Source organism: Sander lucioperca, chromosome 10, assembly GCF_008315115.2.
Source record: "Sander lucioperca isolate FBNREF2018 chromosome 10, SLUC_FBN_1.2, whole genome shotgun sequence".
In the NCBI taxonomy this organism is placed as follows: domain Eukaryota; kingdom Metazoa; phylum Chordata; class Actinopteri; order Perciformes; family Percidae; genus Sander; species Sander lucioperca.
In genome coordinates, this window is record NC_050182.1 from 28,463,983 (window position 1) to 28,484,655 (window position 20,673).

The 20,673-nt window shown below is 39.1% G+C and overlaps 1 protein-coding gene across 3 annotated transcripts in view; it reads left to right on the plus strand.

Annotated features, from left to right (window-relative positions):
• The first annotated feature begins 3,116 nt into the window (after positions 1–3,116).
• Positions 3,117–20,673, plus strand: part of LOC116049383 (dynein heavy chain 11, axonemal) — a 45,990-nt gene continuing 28,433 nt past the window's right edge. For all 3 annotated transcript variants that reach the window (XM_031298979.2, XM_031298978.2, XM_031298980.2), the window contains exons 1-40: positions 3,117–3,518; positions 3,721–3,864; positions 3,999–4,192; positions 4,292–4,481; positions 4,588–4,687; positions 4,851–5,062; positions 5,278–5,499; positions 5,594–5,761; positions 5,909–6,025; positions 6,141–6,278; positions 6,375–6,490; positions 6,686–6,881; positions 8,924–9,028; positions 9,168–9,563; positions 10,530–10,856; positions 10,967–11,221; positions 11,311–11,480; positions 11,564–11,786; positions 12,192–12,308; positions 12,392–12,478; positions 12,575–12,733; positions 12,960–13,043; positions 13,176–13,334; positions 13,428–13,550; positions 13,954–14,076; positions 14,629–14,853; positions 14,937–15,028; positions 15,129–15,255; positions 15,376–15,528; positions 15,612–15,845; positions 17,906–18,037; positions 18,514–18,674; positions 18,787–18,943; positions 19,064–19,209; positions 19,283–19,399; positions 19,485–19,623; positions 19,839–19,931; positions 20,017–20,211; positions 20,294–20,371; positions 20,472–20,604. In XM_031298979.2, coding sequence (XP_031154839.1) covers positions 3,309–3,518; positions 3,721–3,864; positions 3,999–4,192; positions 4,292–4,481; positions 4,588–4,687; positions 4,851–5,062; positions 5,278–5,499; positions 5,594–5,761; positions 5,909–6,025; positions 6,141–6,278; positions 6,375–6,490; positions 6,686–6,881; positions 8,924–9,028; positions 9,168–9,563; positions 10,530–10,856; positions 10,967–11,221; positions 11,311–11,480; positions 11,564–11,786; positions 12,192–12,308; positions 12,392–12,478; positions 12,575–12,733; positions 12,960–13,043; positions 13,176–13,334; positions 13,428–13,550; positions 13,954–14,076; positions 14,629–14,853; positions 14,937–15,028; positions 15,129–15,255; positions 15,376–15,528; positions 15,612–15,845; positions 17,906–18,037; positions 18,514–18,674; positions 18,787–18,943; positions 19,064–19,209; positions 19,283–19,399; positions 19,485–19,623; positions 19,839–19,931; positions 20,017–20,211; positions 20,294–20,371; positions 20,472–20,604 — 6,517 coding nt within the window. In that variant the 5' untranslated portion in view covers positions 3,117–3,308. The remainder of the gene's footprint in view (positions 3,519–3,720; positions 3,865–3,998; positions 4,193–4,291; positions 4,482–4,587; positions 4,688–4,850; positions 5,063–5,277; positions 5,500–5,593; positions 5,762–5,908; positions 6,026–6,140; positions 6,279–6,374; positions 6,491–6,685; positions 6,882–8,923; positions 9,029–9,167; positions 9,564–10,529; positions 10,857–10,966; positions 11,222–11,310; positions 11,481–11,563; positions 11,787–12,191; positions 12,309–12,391; positions 12,479–12,574; positions 12,734–12,959; positions 13,044–13,175; positions 13,335–13,427; positions 13,551–13,953; positions 14,077–14,628; positions 14,854–14,936; positions 15,029–15,128; positions 15,256–15,375; positions 15,529–15,611; positions 15,846–17,905; positions 18,038–18,513; positions 18,675–18,786; positions 18,944–19,063; positions 19,210–19,282; positions 19,400–19,484; positions 19,624–19,838; positions 19,932–20,016; positions 20,212–20,293; positions 20,372–20,471; positions 20,605–20,673) is intronic.

Genomic DNA, 20,673 nt, shown 5'->3' on the forward strand with positions numbered 1-20,673 from the left:
AGAGGGCGACCTTGTGGTGTGGACCTTCTATATAACTTACCTTATGTATGCTACAACAGGATTTGATCACATATATGCCTTCAATATAACCTTTAACTGATAAAAACAACTATTTGCTGAAAAGAAAATAACCACTGGATAAAGTATGGTTAAAAAATAGCTTAATGAATATTGTTATGGCAGTGAATGTTGTAAGTTGATTTAGTAAATGTGTGGACTGATACCTCTATACCACATGCATCATGTCTCTCGTTATTTTGGTTTCATTAATTGTATTGCTATATGTTTTCATGGTTAAAATACTTGACATGATTGCAATTTTGAAATGTGTAAAAAAAGAAATTAAAAGCAGCAGTGGGGTAGTAAATGCTGAGTACACCAATCTAATCAGAAATCAGAACTGTGAAGTTTAAATTCTTTATTTTTGTCACTGTAGATGATGCATTTCTTTAAAGAATGTGCACATGGGTGATTACTGTTCTGTCAGCATACTGCAGTCTCCCATTGGGATTTATATGTATCTATGTAGTGACATCCACACGGAATCCCAAAACAAGTTAGTAAAATCAGTTAAAATGCTTGTCATGTTGTGTTGTTCTTAGATGCAATACTCATGTCATTGTGGAGTGAAATTGCTTGCCTGCTTATAATAAAGGTAGACATAACTACACAAACCCCTTATCTTACCTCTCTTAAATTCAGAAACAACATGGGGGAAGATCACTCAGCCTGTAATGCACTGCTATTTATACAGTTCACCTTTGTGGTTTCATTATACAGAGACAGCTTGGTTCAGGATTAGAAATAATCATAACAGATTTTAGACTCACAACACATTCGCTTGCTTAATGCTGCCTGTTGGATTGAGTGGGCTGTCATGATGGAGTGCTGTTTTGTGATTCAGTTTGGGAATCAATACAACATCATCAACAAAAAGTCTGTTGACACTGCCAGTCATTGATGAGCTGCTTCGTATTACAAATGTACCTGTGTGCAATTTTGAAGGCCAAAAGACAAAGTGCATGTTCAATAAGAGTACAGACCATTATACTTACACAATTTCAATTGCCCAAACTGTAGTACCATTAATTAACCGATTAAGCCAAGCAAACATATCATGCATTAAAACAGAACACTAATTTGAATACCAATGACAATGATTGCAAGTGATTAATGAACCTAAATATTTCCAGTGATTGCAGCACATTCTTTGTTGTGGCAGACTGCACAACAAGCAGTGGATGGAGATATTAGGAAGGCTAGCTCAGCAGTGAAACAAGCCTTGGCAGGAAAATTGCCGAAGTGGCAGGTATAGTGCCATGTTTGAACAGCATTGTTTCCTAAGAAATAGTTCTTGGTTGCTTGGGAGGTGCAGTCTGTCTCGCACACTTTTGTGATGTTACAGCTCCTGGATCAGAATCAGCTGGCAGAAAGAGATATTGAAAAATATATTTCTTTGTTTGTTGTTTTTCTTAATTAAGAGGGAGGCCAAACTACGATGAAGAAACAGAAAGATACATGCATTGCTATAATTGTACATGTAGTGGATTGTGAGATTTTGACCTCTCTCTCTTTTAATATTGTGATGATAGTTTTAATGATCTCACCCCCCATTTGAGGTTATAATGGTTTTCTGGTCTTTAGCAAATTGAATGACTCATGTTCTCAACCATGTTACATCTTTGCTGATTTCCAGAGTAAAATGAGCATCGTGGATTACATCAGGAGCCATCTTTATCTTGAATCATGCTTGAATGCATCGCCTCCAACTTGTTATTAGCACCATAGCAACAGGCAGGCAAGCTCTTCCCTGTAGGTGGTCTTGTCATTGTTAGTGATGAGGTCAAAAACTGTAGTGCCACTGCAAACCTAAGGTGTGTTTCTCACACTCCTCTCCTTTTTCCTGAGGATAAGTTTCTAAATGTAAAAAGGAGTGCATTTTCCATAAATTGTACAAACTGTTACAATGCTTTAGCCAAATCCTGCATATAACCCTCAACCTCTAATATGTTTTTTGAAAGATAGGCTACTTAACTTTAAGCATTCACTAATAGATCAGAGTACTGCTAGGCTATTTAAATCTTCAAGATATACTAGAAGCATTTGGTTATTCTTAAGGCAGTCTGAAATGAGGTGCAGTAAAGTGCCTTGTGAATAGCAGTTGCTAGGTACAGTGCTCTGCTGCACGCACGCACGCACACACACACACACACACACACACACACACACACACACACACACACACACACACACACACACACACTTTACTACAGTGTGTGGCTCCACTACATAGGCTCCTTCATGTCCAGTCCTGTCACAAAGGAGGCATATGTGTCATAAAAGAGGCCACAGATTCGCACCTGATTAAACCAGAAATGTTTGAATTACTATATATAGATATACTATAAGTCATGGTATTCATATGTCATTGAGTAGAACTGAGTAGAACCTTTAAACAGACATGTAACGTTAGTTTAATGTCTCTCAACTAAAATGTGAAGATCTTTTTAAGGGTATGCATTTTTGGCTCAACTATAATTTTAACTTTAACTAGTGCATGTCCTTATCTAAGTCATATCTATGAAACGTAAACACCCAAGTAAAAAAAAAAGGTTTATTACCTACCAAACATGTTTTAGGACTTACCAATTATAATAATATCTAGATCTAACTTATTAACATTTAATCACAAATAAAACTGATGTAATGGGTCTACAGTGTACAAACAAATTAAAACACAAAGAACAGGACAGGGTACACACTGTGGAAAGGCACAACTGCAAGCCACCAGGGAACATTTTAAAACTCCATATGGATCGTGGGATACAAATTAGAGCCTCCTTTGCAATTGTACACTTAGTGTTTAGTTAATCTAAGAAAAAAAGGAAACGGAATGCGTTAATATTCTGGTAAACTAAAATCATGTAAACATGTAGTATAGTAACTTACATACAGTAATAGGCTACTAAAATAAATAACCCGGTCTTAAATTGTACTTAAAAAGTTAAAAACATTCATTGGGAACTAGAAAAAGTAAGTTTTTCTTATTTGCCAAATCTAGCTACAGGCAGTGATTGAGGATAGTGGCCGTTGCTAAGCAACGGAATGCTGAACCGCCCCCAGGACTGTACAGCTTGTGCCAGTCTCCTTTCTTTCTTCATATGAAGAAACTTAAAACTAACGTTACAACACGAAGTTAATAGCTAATTTAAGGGACGGTTTCTGGAGCAGTCACAAATCAGTTTCCTTTTATTTTTCGTTTTGTTGAAGGAAGTGACGGAGCAGCATGTCGTGGTCGTAGATCAATCATGTCCGACGACGAAAGTGTACCTTCTTTTCTTGAAGACGTCAGAGTGAAGTTTGTTGAGGAAAAAGTTTGTGGGCTACTGCACTGCCAAACATGGGACAAGAGTGACATCAACGAAGAGTTTCAAACACTTCTGAAAGACTTCTTTGAAAAGGAGTCTGTAATATTTTTCTCTTCATCAAAAAATGCCTCTCTGGTTGCTTCTAATGAGGTATGGTTGTTACAAAATCTCCATTACAATTAATTAACTAGAAGCTAGCGTTACATTCGTAGCATGTGTAGCTACACTTGACTAGCTAGTAAGCTAATGCTAGCTAAGTTTAGGGCGTTTACAAAATGTTGAAATTCACGGATTTAGCATATTTCAGTGTCATATCTGTTTGTAGTCAAATCTTGTGATATTTCAAATGCAGGTCCCACCTGTTTCCCAAAACAAACACATCTATATTCTCAAGAAGAGAGTTGTTCCTGTCAACTCTGAAAACTACAGGGAACTTCTGCTTTTTGGCCTCCTGTCTCCGTCACCATTACTTCAGCTGTCAAGCACAGTTGAGCAGGTGATTGTTATACCCTCCATCATACACTTGATCTCATAACAATTTGGTTGTACGTTCTCTCAGTTTTTTGTTATGGATATTTCTAGCTTGCCTTAATGAGTTTTGAGTGCATGTATTCCGTGTCTCCTCCAAAGGTATGTGTTCCACTGCTGTCAAACGACAAAAACCATCAGATGTGGCCAAATCTGATGTCTGAAGACATCATTCGACATGTTCAGAGCATGTGCAGTAGGACATCTATTGTCCGTGGACAGGTTTTAGGGAAAAGTGTCCTCCCTATCCCAACTGCGACAGAGTGGATGGAAGAATCATACAGCACCTTCAAAATGTAAGTAAACACACACATTTTGTTTTATTTTAGAGCCTGGGACTATAATTACTGTAATTATTACTAAAATTCACTCTCAATATGTAATTTCACCCTCAGGTATAATAACTATGACAGGGCACTTGCCCATGCCATAGAGACCCAGGTCATCAACTGGACAAATCTGATCCAGAAAATCCTAAAGGATGATTCATCAGACCTACTTATGACAGGCTGTAATCCAGGGCCCAGTGCAGAGCTGAAATTTTGGGCTTCCAGGAAGAGTAATATACAGAACATTTATCTTCAGGTATGGTCCATTTTCCTACTGATCTTCACTAAAACAGTTATTAACTTTATTTTTTATCTCTTGACTTTCCACTGTCTTTTAAAGTGTTTGGTACTTTCCCTCGTAGCTTCAGAGTCCCATTGTTCAGAAGATGGCAAAGATGTTAGAGATGATGGATAGCAGCTATCATCCAACAATCAAGACTCTAATTGGAAATGTATTTGATGGTAATATTAGCTGGCCCCCTTTTTAAAGCTAAAGAAGACATACTGCATTTTGCACCTTATCAAATGCACAGCATAATGTGATTACCAACTGTGATCACAAACGTATTATCTCTGAATATGTTGTTTCATAATTTAAAACGTTTTTTTTTTTCTTAATCAAAAGCCCTTCAAGAAGCCCAGGACATTGACCTCTATCTACAGCCACTACACGCACAACTGACTCAACTGGAAAAGGAAGGATTTCCTCACTTGGAAACATTCATCCCTGCACTGTTCCACACTCTGTTCCTTATTTGGACCAACTGCCAATCTTATCAAAGACCGGCACGCATTGTGGTGTTACTGCAGGAGCTTTGCAATCTGTTCATTGAGCAGGTAGGAATCCTCATTCCAAACACCTGTAGTGATGGAATACATCGAGTGACATATACGTGTTACATTAGTTTGCGATTGCTTTTTTTTGTTTAGACACAGTGCATGGAATTTTGTCAATTATGCTTTGCTGATGCTGGTCTGTCGCCGTTACTCTGTCGTCGTTATTGGCTGTCTGTGTAAACAAATTCACAGATATACAATCTTTTACCCTTTAGGCTTCCACATACCTCTCTGTGGATCTGCTACTCAGAGAGGATCCAGAGGAAAGTCTACAAATGTTAAAGAAGGTGATAAAAGTCTTTAGATGTTTCAGAGACAGTTACCAGACCCAGAGGGAGAGGTTGGCCAACCATGTGAAACATGCACCCTGGGATTTCCCATCTGGCATGATCTTTGCACGTTTCAACCAGTTTTTTAATCGTATGCTACAGCTGGAGGTGAGGTCAGATATTTGTTTTTGTATTCAAGTGTCACAGTTAGGTAATATATGTATGTGGTTTTGTTTCCTATAACAATTTGTTATCTTTGCAGGACTTGTTTGAAATTATGCTGGATTTTCAGAGGATGGAAAAGTTGGAATTTGGTGGACTTAACGGCAAACTCTACAGTGAGCGTGCTGCTCAGATGTACAAAGAGTTTAGTAACCTCTGCCAAGCGTTGAAGCACAGTGAAAACAGCCACCTTGACTTAAACTCTCAGGTGAAATTATTTGTATTTAGATTACATATTGGCATTTATACTGCTTATTAGAATTTCCATGAACAGCTACTGCATATATTCATAATCCACAATTTTACACTCGTGTCCATGATTAAATACTGTTGTTCACTCTCATCCACTCATAAGGATTTTGAAAACGAGTATAAGGATTTGAAAGTGAGGATTGTGGACTTTGAATGCCGCCTTGCCAGCCTTCTATGCTTGGCCTTTAAGGATTGCTCAGGACTGGAATCAGCATTTAAAGTAAGCAGGACTGGATTATAGTATGGTGGTGATGATAGTACTGATAAAGTGAATAGTAAGTGACAGTACTATCACCAACATCAACACACCAACGTCTTTGTTTTTTGTCCTTTAGCTGCTAACTATTGTTGAACCCTTCCTGGAGAGAAGACAAATCAGACAGATATTCAGTCCCAACTTCGTTCTACTGCAGAAACATTTTCGAGAAGAGCTGGAGAGATGTAAATGTCTGTTTAAATCGCAGCACAATCAGGTACTGGAAGCAAAATGTTATATTAGCAATATGTATTCAAGGCACAACATGTATTATCCATGTAACAATTTTGTTCCATTCTTTCTTTGTTTACAGATGGAGAGTGGTCTGACTAAGAACATGGCTCCCACATCTGGAGCTTTGAAGTGGGCAAAAATGCTCAGAGAACGCATTCAAACACCATGGGAAAAAATCAGATTACTGTTTGACATGTCAGTAAAAAACCCAGACTATTTCCAGTAAATGAATTAGTTACAAACAATAGCTAGTCAGAAAGATTTATCGATAAATAGAGATACAGAGATAGAGTACATAGAGGGAGAGGCGCTAGCTATTGGTGCTTTTAAATGCTTAAGGCTAAAGGCTTACCAATGACAATTAAAATCAAAATTATGCAATATTTCCAGGCCTGCGGGAGGTAAAGAGATGACAAAGGAGTACCAGATGTACATGGAGATGTTGAGTCTCCTGGACCAATATGAGAAGGACATTTACTCTGAATGGTGTAATGGTTTGGAACAGGCCTGCCTGATCAACCTGAACCAGCCCCTCATCTCCAGAAATAATGCCTCTGACCTGATCTCACTCAACTTCAATCCAAAGGTAAATTATGTAATATCCCTACAAACTAGAAAGCACACTGCACATGTGTAAACATACTCCAATGCTAAATCATTTCCCAACTTACTGTTAGACTGATGTAGTAATGTCTGTCTCGTGAAAATAACTTAAAGTGCTCCCCTCACACCTCCTTTTAAAATTGAAATCTCTGTTAGTATCCTTTAGTTTAGTAGGTATGGCTGAAGAACAATATTCTTATAATGTTGCAAAACCCAGATGCAGGTCACCAATTAATTGGGGTCAATTATCCTCGGGTCAAGCTGTATCTCTCATTTAATTTTTTGAAAAAATATGTTCATACATTTTTTAACATAGTGCTGACAGACTTAGTAGTCTAAGTGCAAAAACAGCCATCCTGACAGAGGGAATAGTTATTTGTTACAGCTATTTAATATTAGTTATTATATTCTCCAAGGGTTTCTGTTAAAGGGGTGATAGAATGCAAAACCGATTTTACCTTGTCATAGTTGAATAACGACAGTTCGGTGGGTAAATAGGACATACATAGAAGCTCAAAATCCCATTGATACCCCTTTTCTCTGCAAATCTCACATTTTGAAACTGCCGCTGAAAACGGACGAATCTGAACAAAGCTAAAAGTTGACGTCAGCATCTCAACTCCTAGTCTTTGTCACGCCCCAACATTTGCATAGGCTACACCACTGACCTGAGGTCAGCTTAGTCTTCTGAATCTAGCTAGGTCATGCAGATCTCCAGAGGTCCGCTATTTAATTACTAAATTCACTTCTGAGACTTTTTTATGCGAGAAATCAACTATGTAGAGGTCAAATATGGGCCGTTTTACGAAAATTGATGGCTAATTGCAAATTTTGTCCGACTGTGTGTCGCAGTTCAGCAGGAGCTCAGCAGGCTACGTGACAGCGGCCGGTGCTGCCTCGCCGCCCCGTGTCCTACTTCATAGACTCTGGCTCGCTGTGAGCTAGCTGGATCTCCGTCACGAAGGGAAGCCCGCGGTGCTCCATACCCGCGCAAAGTCACCGTTTGTGGGTTACTGGACTACAAAATGCCGAGGCCCTGATGGAGCTCCAGGGCCTGCAGCTAGCCGCGATCTTTACCCATAGGATTGAAGGGACAGTAGCAGCTAACGAAATCCCTAATGTTCACAAAAATGCATTAAATTGAAATCGGACACCATTGTTAGCTTTATAAGACCTTGGGGTATATGTTATGTAAGTGGCGTGATGAAATTCAAACTGTAAATATACTCGAATTATGCCAAAAGTGGAGCTAACTAGCCGCAATCTGTACTCATAGGATTGAAGGGACAGTAGCAGCTAACGAAATCCCTAGCTAATGTTCACAAAAATGCATTAAATTGAAATCGGACACCATTGTTAGCTTTATAAGACCTTGGGGTATATGTTATGCAAGTGGCGTGACGAAATCTAAACTGTAAATATACTCTAGTTATGCCAGGAGCCCCGAGCCCCGGTAGTCCAGTAACCGAGAAGCGGTGACTTTCGCTGGGTATGGAGGTTGCCGTTTTCTCGTCAGACTGTGTGGAGCTCCTAAAGTCCGACACGTCTTACCAAATTTGCAATTAGCCATCAATTTTCGTAAAACGGCCCATATTTGAGCTTTATATAGTTGATTTCTCGCATAAAAAAGTCTCAGAAGTGAATTTAATAACGAAATAGCCCGACAAACAATGTATAACTTTGCAGTGTCTGAAATATGAGACCTGCTGTCTCGTCTCCAATGTGTTTCTATGGGGTTCGCTCAAACCAATCAGCGCGCAGCTCATCTAAATATTCATGAGCATACCATATTTGGAAGAAAAGCGCTTGTTCCAAATAGAGCCATATTCACAGGGTAGTTAAGGGCCTAATAAAATAGCATTCTGGCAATTTTCAGCCCAACCAATGTTACATACCCTATTAGGAGACCTTAAGGAACAGTGTAAAATACCCTATATAATCATTCTATCACCCCTTTAAGACAAAACATTTTACCACCACTCCACTGTGATTATGTAGAAGGGTTAATTTCCTTTCACTCCTCAGCTGAACGAAGTCTTGAAAGATGTGAAGAATATTCAGACTCTAGGTCAGTTCAAGATCCCTGCAGATGCAATGGCAGTTTTTGAGAAGCGTGACATGTTCACAAAGGTAAGAAACAACATATTACTTTATGGGCTCACTTACACTCACGCACACCTTTTTGAGTTGAACAATAAGCAATCTGTCTTTCCTACTATCCTTTTCTGCATCTCCGAATATATCGTTTCTCCACACTTGTATTTTGCAGTATGTGAGCAGTCTGCAGCTTTTAGTACAATGGTACAACAAGCTAAAGCAGACAGTGCTAGAGGTGGAACTTCCTCTCATCAGAGCTGAGCTAGAGTCCATAGATGTGCAGTTGACACGATCAGAGTCTGATCTGACATGGCAGGATCCGGACTGCTGGAGCTTCATTAGCACCACCAAAGACCTGGTCCATGACCTTGAATGTCGAGTCAATAGAGCCAAGGAAAACTGCGAAGCCATCCAGTCAATAATGAAGGGATGGAGCAAACAGGCCATGTTTTGCAGAAAGGACAACAAGAAAGGCTCGCTCATACAGCTGGAAGACAGGGGAGACCATGTCAACAAGAAGTACAGCTCCATGAAGAAGGAAGGATACTCTATCTACCAGCTGGTGCAGGTGGGTATGGCTGGATAATATTCACTCTTGTATATCATAGATTTTTCATGAATGTGTAGAGCTGGGCAATATATCGATATTATAGCTATATATATGGGCAATATATCGATATTATATCGATATCGTGATATGAAACTGGATATTGTCTTAGATTTTGGATATCGTAATATCGTAATATGGCATAAATGTTGTCTTTTCCTGGTTTTAAAGGCTGCATTACAGTAAAGTTGTCATTTTCTGAACTTAACAGGCTGTTGTAACTGTTCTATTATTTGCCTTTACCCACTTAGTCATTATATCCACATTACTGATGATTATTTATCAAAAATCTCATTGTGTAAATATTTTGTGAAAGCACCAATAGTCAACACTACAATATCGTTGCGGTATCGATAGAGGTATTTGGTCAAAAATATTGTGATATTTGATTTTCTCCATGTCGCCCAACTCTATACTTGTGTGTAAGTAAACACCATAAATATGAAATTATTGCTGTGGTTCCAAAACCTTTTAGCATGTTGTAGATATATTTATCTTCATCAGATTACATAACATTAAAAGGACAACTCTACAGACATTTTAAAACCTTGTTTATTTACATTTATTAATTTCCGAATTTGTGTTTGTCTTTTGATTTAGTTTCCTTAGCATAATGCAGATATAATAAGATAAATCAAAACCTAACCCGTATCTGTCCTGTACCATTAACCGTCCAGAGTTTTTTATGCTTTTTCTGACGTTTTAGTTCTAATCAGTTGCATTTAACTGAAAAAAAGGATTTAACTTGATATATTTTATTTTAACATGCCCCAATACTTGGGAAGCCATGTAAATAAATATGCTCTAGTTATTCGGAAATAGATACGATTAAATGCGTCAACCTGTACAATCCCTAGAAATCAAAAGTGATACAAGTCCAAACTTGACAGTGCTCACATTCTCTCCAATATTCTACAATTTCATCAGGAGAATATGGTCCTTTTCCACGCTGACCCTGCGTCAGAAGCATGGCAGTCCTACCTGGAGTATGTGGATGAGATGGTGGTGGAGGGGCTCTACAGCTACATCAGCCACTCTCTACAGTTCTTTGTGGACAACATGGAACAACATGGACAACCTCTGTTTGAGGCTCAGTTGATGCTGAGTAGCTCAGGAATGGTTTTCCTCCCCTCGTTGGAGCAAGATGCAGGTGAAGGCCTCTATGAGCTGATAGAAGGGCTGGTCGGAGACATATTCAAGACTTCAGTGAATATCAATCGAGTGGCTGCTCGTCTTAGCATGGAGAGCTACCAGGTACTCTGCTGTACTGTAGATTTGGATGTTAAAAAAACTAATTATAGTGCATTCTTCTACAAATAGTAGATTCTTCTTATGTTATATTTAATGTAATATAACTCTTACAGGATGCAATGGATTACATGGTGGACTTGTTAGACCTGAGACAAGAAATAATGGAGCGAGTGGAGAACTGCCTCAAGAAAGCGATAAGTTACCAGAGAAAGTTTGACTGCTACACCCATCTCTGGCAAGATGACAGGGCTGAGTTTCTCAGCCAGTTTCTCCTGTATGGACGTGTACTTACAACTGAAGAGATGGAGGCCTTTGGAGCAGATGCACTCCCTGAAAGCCCACCTACAATCGAAAATTTCAAAGAACAGGTAAAATGCTTTTTTTAAATCATGAGTCACATTTCCCATATATGGCAGGTGTCTGAATTGTAAACTCTGTTGTGGTCTTAAATTCACAGATAGATTATTATGAGGATCTGTATGCTGAAATTTCCAAGCTTGAAGACTTCAGAGTATTCGATGGATGGTTTCGGGTGGATATCAAATTCTTTAAAGTGAGCCTCCTTAACACTGTAAAGAAGTGGAGCTGGCTTTTTAAAGAACACCTCTTGACATATGTCACTAACAGGTAAAATCCATTTCTGTATGGCTATTAAATGCAGACCAAACTGTAACATCCGTTGTTCTCACTGTGCATGCTTTCCCACTCAGTCTTGATGAGCTGCAGAAGTTTGTCCGAGCCACTGTTGAAGGGCTAGGGCAGCCTGTGGCTACGGGAAACCACCGTGGCCTGGTGGAGGTGATGAGTCACCTGTTGGCTGTCAGAGACAGACAAGCAGCCACAGACGAGATGTTTGACCCTTTAAGAGACACAATAATCCTATTGGAACAGTATGGAGTAACCATACCAGACCAGGTCTATTCGCAGCTGGAGGTGAGGAAAGGAATGGGTTAATGCGCTTATTGTCTTTCCACCTTTTTAAGTACTAACTAAAATTACATAAATGATAATTTATTCACAAATTCATTTTGTGGCCATTCCATTTAAGTAGTTGTACATTTTTATTCCCAACTTGTATATATTTTAAATATTTGTTCTTGTATTATTTGTTCATGTATATTGTATCCTATTATTTCATGTATATTCTGTATGTGTGCTGTGTGTCTGATATTTTGCTGCTGTAACACTGTAATTTCCCATTTTTGGGATCAATATCTCTCTATCTCTCTATCTATCTACCTATCTATCTACCTACCTACCTACCTACCTACCTACCTACCTACCTACCTACCTACCCACCCACCCACCTTCCAAAAATCTAAATATTAATCTTTATAGGAACTTCCTGAGAAATGGAGTGGGGCGAAAAAATTGGCCTTAAAAGTGAGGCATGAGGTGGCACCCATGCAGAATGCAGAAGTGATGGTTATACGGAGACGATGTATGACATTTGAGGTGACAAGTCACTTTTATTCACTGTTGAAGCTATTGTATTTCAAATCTTGCTGTAAAAAACAATTAAACGACTTATATTTCAGGTGAAACAAAGCAAATTCAGGGAGATGTTCAGAGCAACAGCGCCCTTCAATTACAATGCAGTGCATCCCTACATCAGTCTGGAGAAAGTAGGAGTTTATTCATTGCTTGGTTTTAGTATTGAAAAAACATTGTATTATACTGTACACTTTGCATAACAATGACCATGTGTTTTTTTTTTCTAGTCTGAAAAAGCTGTCCGAGACATGGAGAAAGAGGTAGCAGAGCTACAGGAGTCCACAAATCTGTTTGACGTTACTATTCCTGACTACAGAGACATCAAGCTCTGCAGACGAGAGATCGCAGTCCTAAAAGAACTGTGGGACATTGTTGTTTTTGTTCAGGTAAGTAGCTTAATGTATACTGTGTACTTAAATGTCACTATTCTGGAGTAAAAGGAAATACAGCTGGCCTCATCACCCCACTAACATGCCCCAATAACTCAATAACTTGACCAGCCTGTCCTCTTGGAGGCTGTCATTGATTCTTTAAATACCCTGTAGCCTTTAAATGTCCCCATTAAGTACCCTCAGCCCATTGACCCCTCTGCATGCTTCTTTATCTATACAGAGCAGTGTCGAAAACTGGACAATGACCAAATGGAGGCGGATAAACGTGGACCAGATGGATGCAGAATTTAGGAGGTTTGCCAAGGTGAGGTCACCAACAGTGCTACATCACACCAGCACATCTCTCCTGCTGTCTTACTGTCATGCACCATTGCTATTGTAACAGATGCCTCTAATAACTAACTCCAGTATGTTTACCTACCTTCTGTTTGTGTAGGACATACGCAAGCTTGACAAAGAGGCTCGCGTGTGGGATGTGTATTCTGGGTTAGACCTTTATGTAAAGAACCTGTTGACGTCACTGCGGGCTGTGAGTCAGCTACAGAACCTGGCAATACGAGAGCGCCACTGGGTACAGCTAATTAGGACAACGAAGGTGAGTACACACAGCAGAGGTCATACTACAGAGCAATGTTTTTCCTTGCATTATCGAAGGCTTTGCATCATGACGATAATTCTTTTGAACTAGATGGACTTCACTGTGACTGACAGTACCACCTTGGGGGACCTCTTGGCTCTGCAGCTCCATTCGTTGGAAGACGAAGTTCGCAACATAGTGGATAAGGCGGTCAAAGAAATGGCCATAGAGAAGGTTCTTCTTCAATTAATTGGTCAAACAGATCAACATCTAGAGTCATTTTGCATTATGAAAAAGTAATCACATCGAACTACGAGTCAACCTTATGAACATGGTCCATTAAATACGTTGTCCTGCGAAAACCAACTTTTCATGAGTCTGTGTTCAGCTTTGTGTATTTTTCAGATAATCCAATGAATTTAAATGGTTCATTTTGCACAAGAAGAATGAGACTTTTCTCAATTAATAAAGGAACACTTAATCTAAAGTAACTAAACTTATAGATTACATAAATACATGGTTTTCATTGGACAGCTTTAGTTGCTATATTTGGTTTAGGAGTAACTAGGTAAATACAGTAAGACAGTTTGTACTCTAACATGTTATCATTATGCTGTCCAATTTGTTTTTATTTCAGGTTGTGACAGAAATAAGTAAAACGTGGGCATCCATGGAGCTTTCATATGAAGATCATTGCCAAACCTCTGTGCCACTACTTAAATGTGACCAGGAACTTATTGAAACTCTTGAAGATCATCAGGTAAATATCTAAGCTACTGATATTAATACAAAGATTTTATGTGTGACTTTTTAAGCGCACACAATGGCTGTGAAGCTCAGTTGTGTTTGAGAAGCACTGATAGTTCAGTGCTGAATAGAGATGAGAGTGCAGAAAGGGGCCGCCCTGTCTGACTGTCTAACAGCACAGCTGAGTGTAGAGAGGTCCCTATTGAGTCCTTAGATTTATAGCTGCTGTAGGAGACAGGGCTTTGTTGCACCGTGGCGGTCTTTGGACATGTCCACCAGATGTATTGGGGGGGGGGGTTATAGCCAGCAATTAAAGTCTTGCCACTTTAGTGCCAAGATCTTTGTGTAAACAGACTGTTTCCCTCCCCCATTTTTTTATGGCATAGCATGCTGATTAGCTTGAATATGCATTGAAATTAAACTGACATATGTTATTAGGTTAAGGTTATTAAGATATTACTTTCTCTTGCCACAGATTGGGTGGTAGTTTGGTGTATTTGAGTTTTTCATTAGACCAAATCCTTTTGATAGGCTGTACTCATGTCTCTATGTCTCCATCCTCAAGGTTCAGCTCCAGGGCATCTTTCAGAGCAAGCATGTGCATCACTTCCTGTTCCAGGTAGTGGAACTACAGAAACAGCTGACTGTAGCTGACTCTGTGCTGATGGTCTGGATGGAGGTTCAAAGGACGTGGGCCTACCTGGAGAGCATTTTCAAAAGCTGTGACGACATCTGCCAACAGCTGCCTGCAGATGCACACAGATTTCAAGCTATAGATGCAGAGTTTCAGGTCTGCACTTATATGCCGGTCATGTAGTATTGCAAATGTCATTGTTTTTGTCATTGTAAACATGGCGATTTTGGTTCTTTCAGGAGTTGATGTTTGACAGTGCTAAGACTAAAAATGTCTTTGAGGCCACTGACAAACCTCATCTATTTGAGAAGTTAGAGGATCTACAAAGAAGGTTTATTTTTATTTAATTACACTTTCATTATACTGCTCTCAGTTTGATGTGTTGTGCTCACTTGTGCTCACTGCTCTTCCCATACTCTCTCTTTCAACAGACTGGCACTGTGTGAAAAGGCTCTTGCTGAATACCTGGAAACAAAGAGACTTGCCTTTCCACGATTCTACTTTATTTCATCTGCAGACTTGTTGGACATCCTCTCTAAAGGGAGTCGCCCCAGAGAGGTACTGTACATTTAGGTACTTTAGCCGTTCCCTTCATTTTTGTTTTAAGTATTTGTCTGGTGTTACTATTTCACTACTGTGTCTGCTTTGAAAAATGAAATGACTCAGTGTATTTTGCAGGTAACTATCCACCTCTCAAAATTATTTGACAACATGTCAAATCTTGAGTTTGCCCAAAATGAACAGTTGGATAATCCTAAACTTGCAGTGGGAATGTACAGCAAAGAGAGGGAATATGTCCCATTCCAGACTGAATGTTGCTGTTACGGGCCGGTAAGATTACATTCAGTATCAAAGAATCTGAATTAGCTATCACATTTTATAAGGTAACTAATGGTAAAATTACTTTACATTAGGTGGAGGCATGGCTTTCTTGTCTGGAGGAGTCTATGAAGGAATGTGTCAGGGGTCACCTGTCTGAGGCTGTGTCTGTGTACGAGGACAGGCCCAGAGAGCAGTGGATTCTCGACTTCCCTGCCCAAGTAGCTCTCACTGGATCTCAGATCTGGTGGAGCAATGATATGGAGCTTGTGTTTAAAAGACTGGAGGAAGGATTTGAGTCTGCACTAAAAGATTACAACAAGAAACAGGTACATTGTATGATGAGTTAACACACTAATGTTAAAAGATTTCAATTAAATGCAGCTTAGTTGGCAAGAAAAGCTGACTAAGATCCAAAATAACAAACATATACATATTTGCTTAATGGGGCAATAGGCATAGTGTTTCAGAGACCTCATGTTGAGGTTGCTGATGCTTAAAGTGGCTATATGTAACTTAAATTTGTGTTGATTCTAGCGGCCGCTTTGGACAAAAGCTGTATTGTTTTTACCACACCTGCTGTCGTAAAGATCTTTTCTTTACGGTGCTGTATTACCCACTGTAGATTACTGAGTAAGCGTTACCAGGAGGTCATATAGTCGCGATGAATATTTTGCTCAGACAGAAAACTATTCATTTACAGTAAGAGTATACGTTAACAGATGCATCGTTGCATCTAAAGTGTTGCATACTTGGATGTATCGTGAGCTAAACCGGGTAACTTTATCACTGTCACTGTGTCACGAGCCAAAGCATTAAGAGATTGTTGTAGCAACGAACGTAATAAAAACTTAGATTAATATAGCACATTTCATGAAACCCACGGGCGCTTTACACAACTACTGGGGGACAAGTGAAAAGAAAAAAGTAGGCAAACACAGACTAAAAGGAATAAAACGTCTGTTGCGCATTTTAAAGTTATTTTATGAAAGAAATAGACATATTACATACCTGAGGGTCAATTCCCAAATCCCTTTTAGCTTTTAGTTGTTCTTCGTTTAATTTCCTTTTCTCTGTAATCGTTCTGCCCCAGTATCAGCCATAACTACATCAGATAACTTCTACAGTAAAATTAAATTAGAATACAATTAGGCCTATATAAAGAAATCTCCTGCTACCTTTTACCTGGCTGGATACCCACTAACACAGGCTTTTCAGGTGTTACTCCGAAATCTGTGACCCATCAGAATGTGTGCTCTGTAGCGCCGCCTATCTGCCTAAAATCATTTTGTGACTTTGCGGGAAATATCGGACCCGGGCAGAGGCTTTAATAAAATCTATATAAAAATAGCGTTCTTTTCACTGCAAGTCCCATTTCCTGTTACAGGTCATTTCTGATCATCAGATGAAAAATTACACAGTTTCAAAAACATTACAAAGTTACATATAGTCACTTTAACTTAAAGATGTGTGGCCACATCAATTTGAAAGATGCAGGTAAAGGTAATATTTACATATCTTGTTAATAGGATGAGGGGTTTTGATTCAATAATAAAATAATGATGCCATAATTTGTGGTGTGTTGAATTTGACAATTATTTTGCAAGGCGTACGCAATATTTTCAAATAAGAAAAACTGCTTTCAAAATTAGGATCCAGAAAAACCATAGCCCTTAACTCGCATAAATCAACACCTTTGGATTACTATCAATTTTATTACTTCAGTTAATGTACTAATTGACAGTAGGTGTGAAGGTGCATTGTTGCGATAAAATTTAATTTTAGGAAAAAGTAACTGCCTTAATTTTTTTTTATTTCTACAAACACACACACACATATATATAAAAAAATGTAAAGATAGTATTATATTATTCTGATTTGTGTTTAATCTGTGAGTGAAGTGGCAACTGCTAAAGACGATGGACACGTTTTCCATAATGCTATCATAATCACATCAGAGTCAGTGACCCGAGCTGGGTTTGTAGGGCCTCGTTGTGGGCTATGCTCACAGTTGTATTATCACTCTTGTCAGTTTCATCAGCACTATTTAAGGTTAGCATGCCCTTGGTTTCCTGTTTGAATAATCACTCTCTTCCTTCAACGTTCTGCACTGATTAGATTTGCTGTCATACAGGACCAGTGATGAATGCAAGACATCCAGCGATGTTTTAGTCAAAACATAACAAAAGACTGTGCTTGTTGTTCTGCATGGATTGAAGTTTTAATGACTTTGAATACTTAACATTACATATGAAACAAGAAATGTGAACCATGCAATTTTATATCAGACTGTTGCCAATTCAATCGCACATGGGAATTTAAATTGGCACTCTTGTCTTAACTTCTGTCTATTTTCCTCAGCATTGCTTTAAATCTGTTTTTTTTCTAGATTTCCCAACTCAACTTGTTGATCGGCATGCTGCTGGGAGAGCTGAGCTCAGGCGACAGACAGAAGATTATGACTTTATGCACTATTGATGTCCACGCCAGAGACATTGTTGCCAGCCTCATTGCCCAAAAGGTAATCTCAATTGAATCATACAATAATTAACATTTCCTTTGTCATTATAACATTTTTTCCTCATCATATAGGTGTTTAAAAGAACATATTACAGTGGTTTTTTTTTTATTTTGCTTTCGTAGGTTAGAATATAATTTACTGAAATTCACAACATATGGTAACGGCTCAATTCTCCATTTGCAACCTATATGCTGCAACAAGAAAAACTAACTTTATTAAAATATGAGTTAACAATTAAAATAACCTGAATAGGAACAGTGCAGTTCCTGACTTTTTACATTTTTATTGCACAAAATAAACAAGAGAGCCACAGCCTCAATTTCGCCAAATGGAAAGACTAGATTATAGACTATGGGCTTAAACTAAAACAAGACAATATTTGAACTAGTTATGATCATCATACTACCTGCTGCCCATATCTCTTGTGACATATGATCTTTTTGACATAGTTTAACAGCAGCCACGTGTGTTCACAGGTCGCCACCTCACAGGCCTTCCAGTGGCTTTCCCAGCTCCGGCATTGCTGGAATGAGCAGCAGCATCACTGCTTTGTTAACATTTGTGATGCTCAGTTCCTTTACTCATATGAGTATCTTGGAAATACACCTCGTCTAGTCATCACTCCCCTTACAGACCGGTAACTCTGCTGCTTATCAGTTTTCAGTCTATGCTTGGAACATTACTTTTAATACATTCCCTACATTCAGCATTGCTAAACAGCAAATGTGTGTCTCTCTGTGTATGCTTAGGTGCTATATCACCTTAACTCAGTCACTCCACCTGACCATGAGTGGAGCCCCAGCTGGTCCCGCTGGAACAGGGAAGACTGAGACCACTAAGGATCTTGGCAGAGCCATGGGCATCATGGTATACATCTTCAACTGTTCTGAACAGATGGACTACAAGGTGCGAAATTCATTTAGTGGACACTTCACAATAATTCCCTTTGGTCAGTTTATCGTCTTGATTAGATGTGTCAGTTAACATGTATGTTCAAATGCAAAATCTAATTTTGTTCACGTTCAGTCGATTGGAAATATCTACAAGGGTCTGGCCCAGACTGGAGCATGGGGCTGCTTTGATGAGTTCAATCGTATCGCTGTGGATGTTCTGTCAGTTGTGGCAGTGCAGGTCAAAACTATACAGGGTGCCATTCGCTCTAGAAAGAAAAGGTAACCAGTTTAAGCTGAATACATGAATTATTGTGAATGTGAAAATGTGTTAACTATCTATGCAACCTCACAGGTTCCTCTTTTTAGATAAAGACATTGTCTTAAAGCCCTCTGTGGGGATTTTCATCACTATGAACCCTGGCTATGCAGGGAGGACGGAGCTACCTGAGAACCTCAAGGCTCTTTTCAGGTGAGAGTGATACAGTAACTTTATTTATAATATGCTTTTACTCAGCTTTAAATTTATTGTTTGAACTGTCTGTGTCCTGCTGTAGACCCTGTGCCATGGTGGTGCCTGACACTAAGCTTATTTGTGAGATAATGCTGGTGGCAGAGGGCTTCCGTGGTGCTAAGCTTTTAGCCAGGAAGTTTATCACTCTGTACACTCTCTGCAAAGAACTGCTCTCTAAGCAGGTAGGAGAAAAGCACCTGATAGCACTGTTATATTTCATAATGTTGGATTAGAACAGGGAGCATCAATAATAAATGTTTTCAGCTACAGTATACCTCAGGAGCACAGAGATGCATGAAACCATTCAATTAATCTTAGTACTTTATATGATATGATTTATGGTAAGTGTAAACACAGGAATACACATCTTTACTGTCTATTCTCATTTGTCTATTAGGACCACTATGATTGGGGTTTGCGTGCTGTCAAGTCTGTTCTAGTTGTGGCAGGGGCACTGAGAAGAAGAGACAAAAGTAGACCAGAGAATCAGGTGACTTTCATGTGTATGTCATCTCAAAGCCACAAGAGGAAGACTCATTGTCTTATATGATCTGCAAATGCACTTTACTCTCCAGGTGCTGATGCGTGCGCTGAGGGACTTCAACATGCCTAAAATTGTGACTGAGGATGTGACTATCTTCTTGGGACTGCTGGGAGACCTGTTCCCAGGCTTGGAGGTGGAGAGAGAGAGAGACTGTGAATTTGAAAAGGCCATCCGAAAGACCACACTGGAGCACCGACTCCAGCCTGAAGAGACATTCATCCTCAAGGTTTGACATTATTTGGTGTATACCTGCACAATGCTTAAAAAATAATGCAATAATCTGTTTTTTTAAACATTTATTTTGTCAGGTGATGCAGTTGGAGGAACTCATGGCGGTGCGTCATTCTGTCTTTGTAGTTGGAAATGCAGGGACTGGGAAAAGCCAGGTTAGATTTGTTTGCCTTAAAAATTGTGAAAGTAAATACTCAGTTTAGTTGTTTTTTTATGTTTGGTACATCACATGACAGGTTTTTATTTTTTCAACAGATATTGAGAGTTCTCCACAAAACCTATGTAAACTTGAAGAGGAAGCCGGTATGGAATGACCTCAATCCAAAGGCGGTAGACAGAGATGAATTGTTTGGCTTTATCCATCACACAACTCGAGAGTGGAAAGATGGTAAAGAGCTGGTTTTAAATGAGAAGAATAACAACATTTAAAACGCATGAGCCAGTGCTAACTCATACT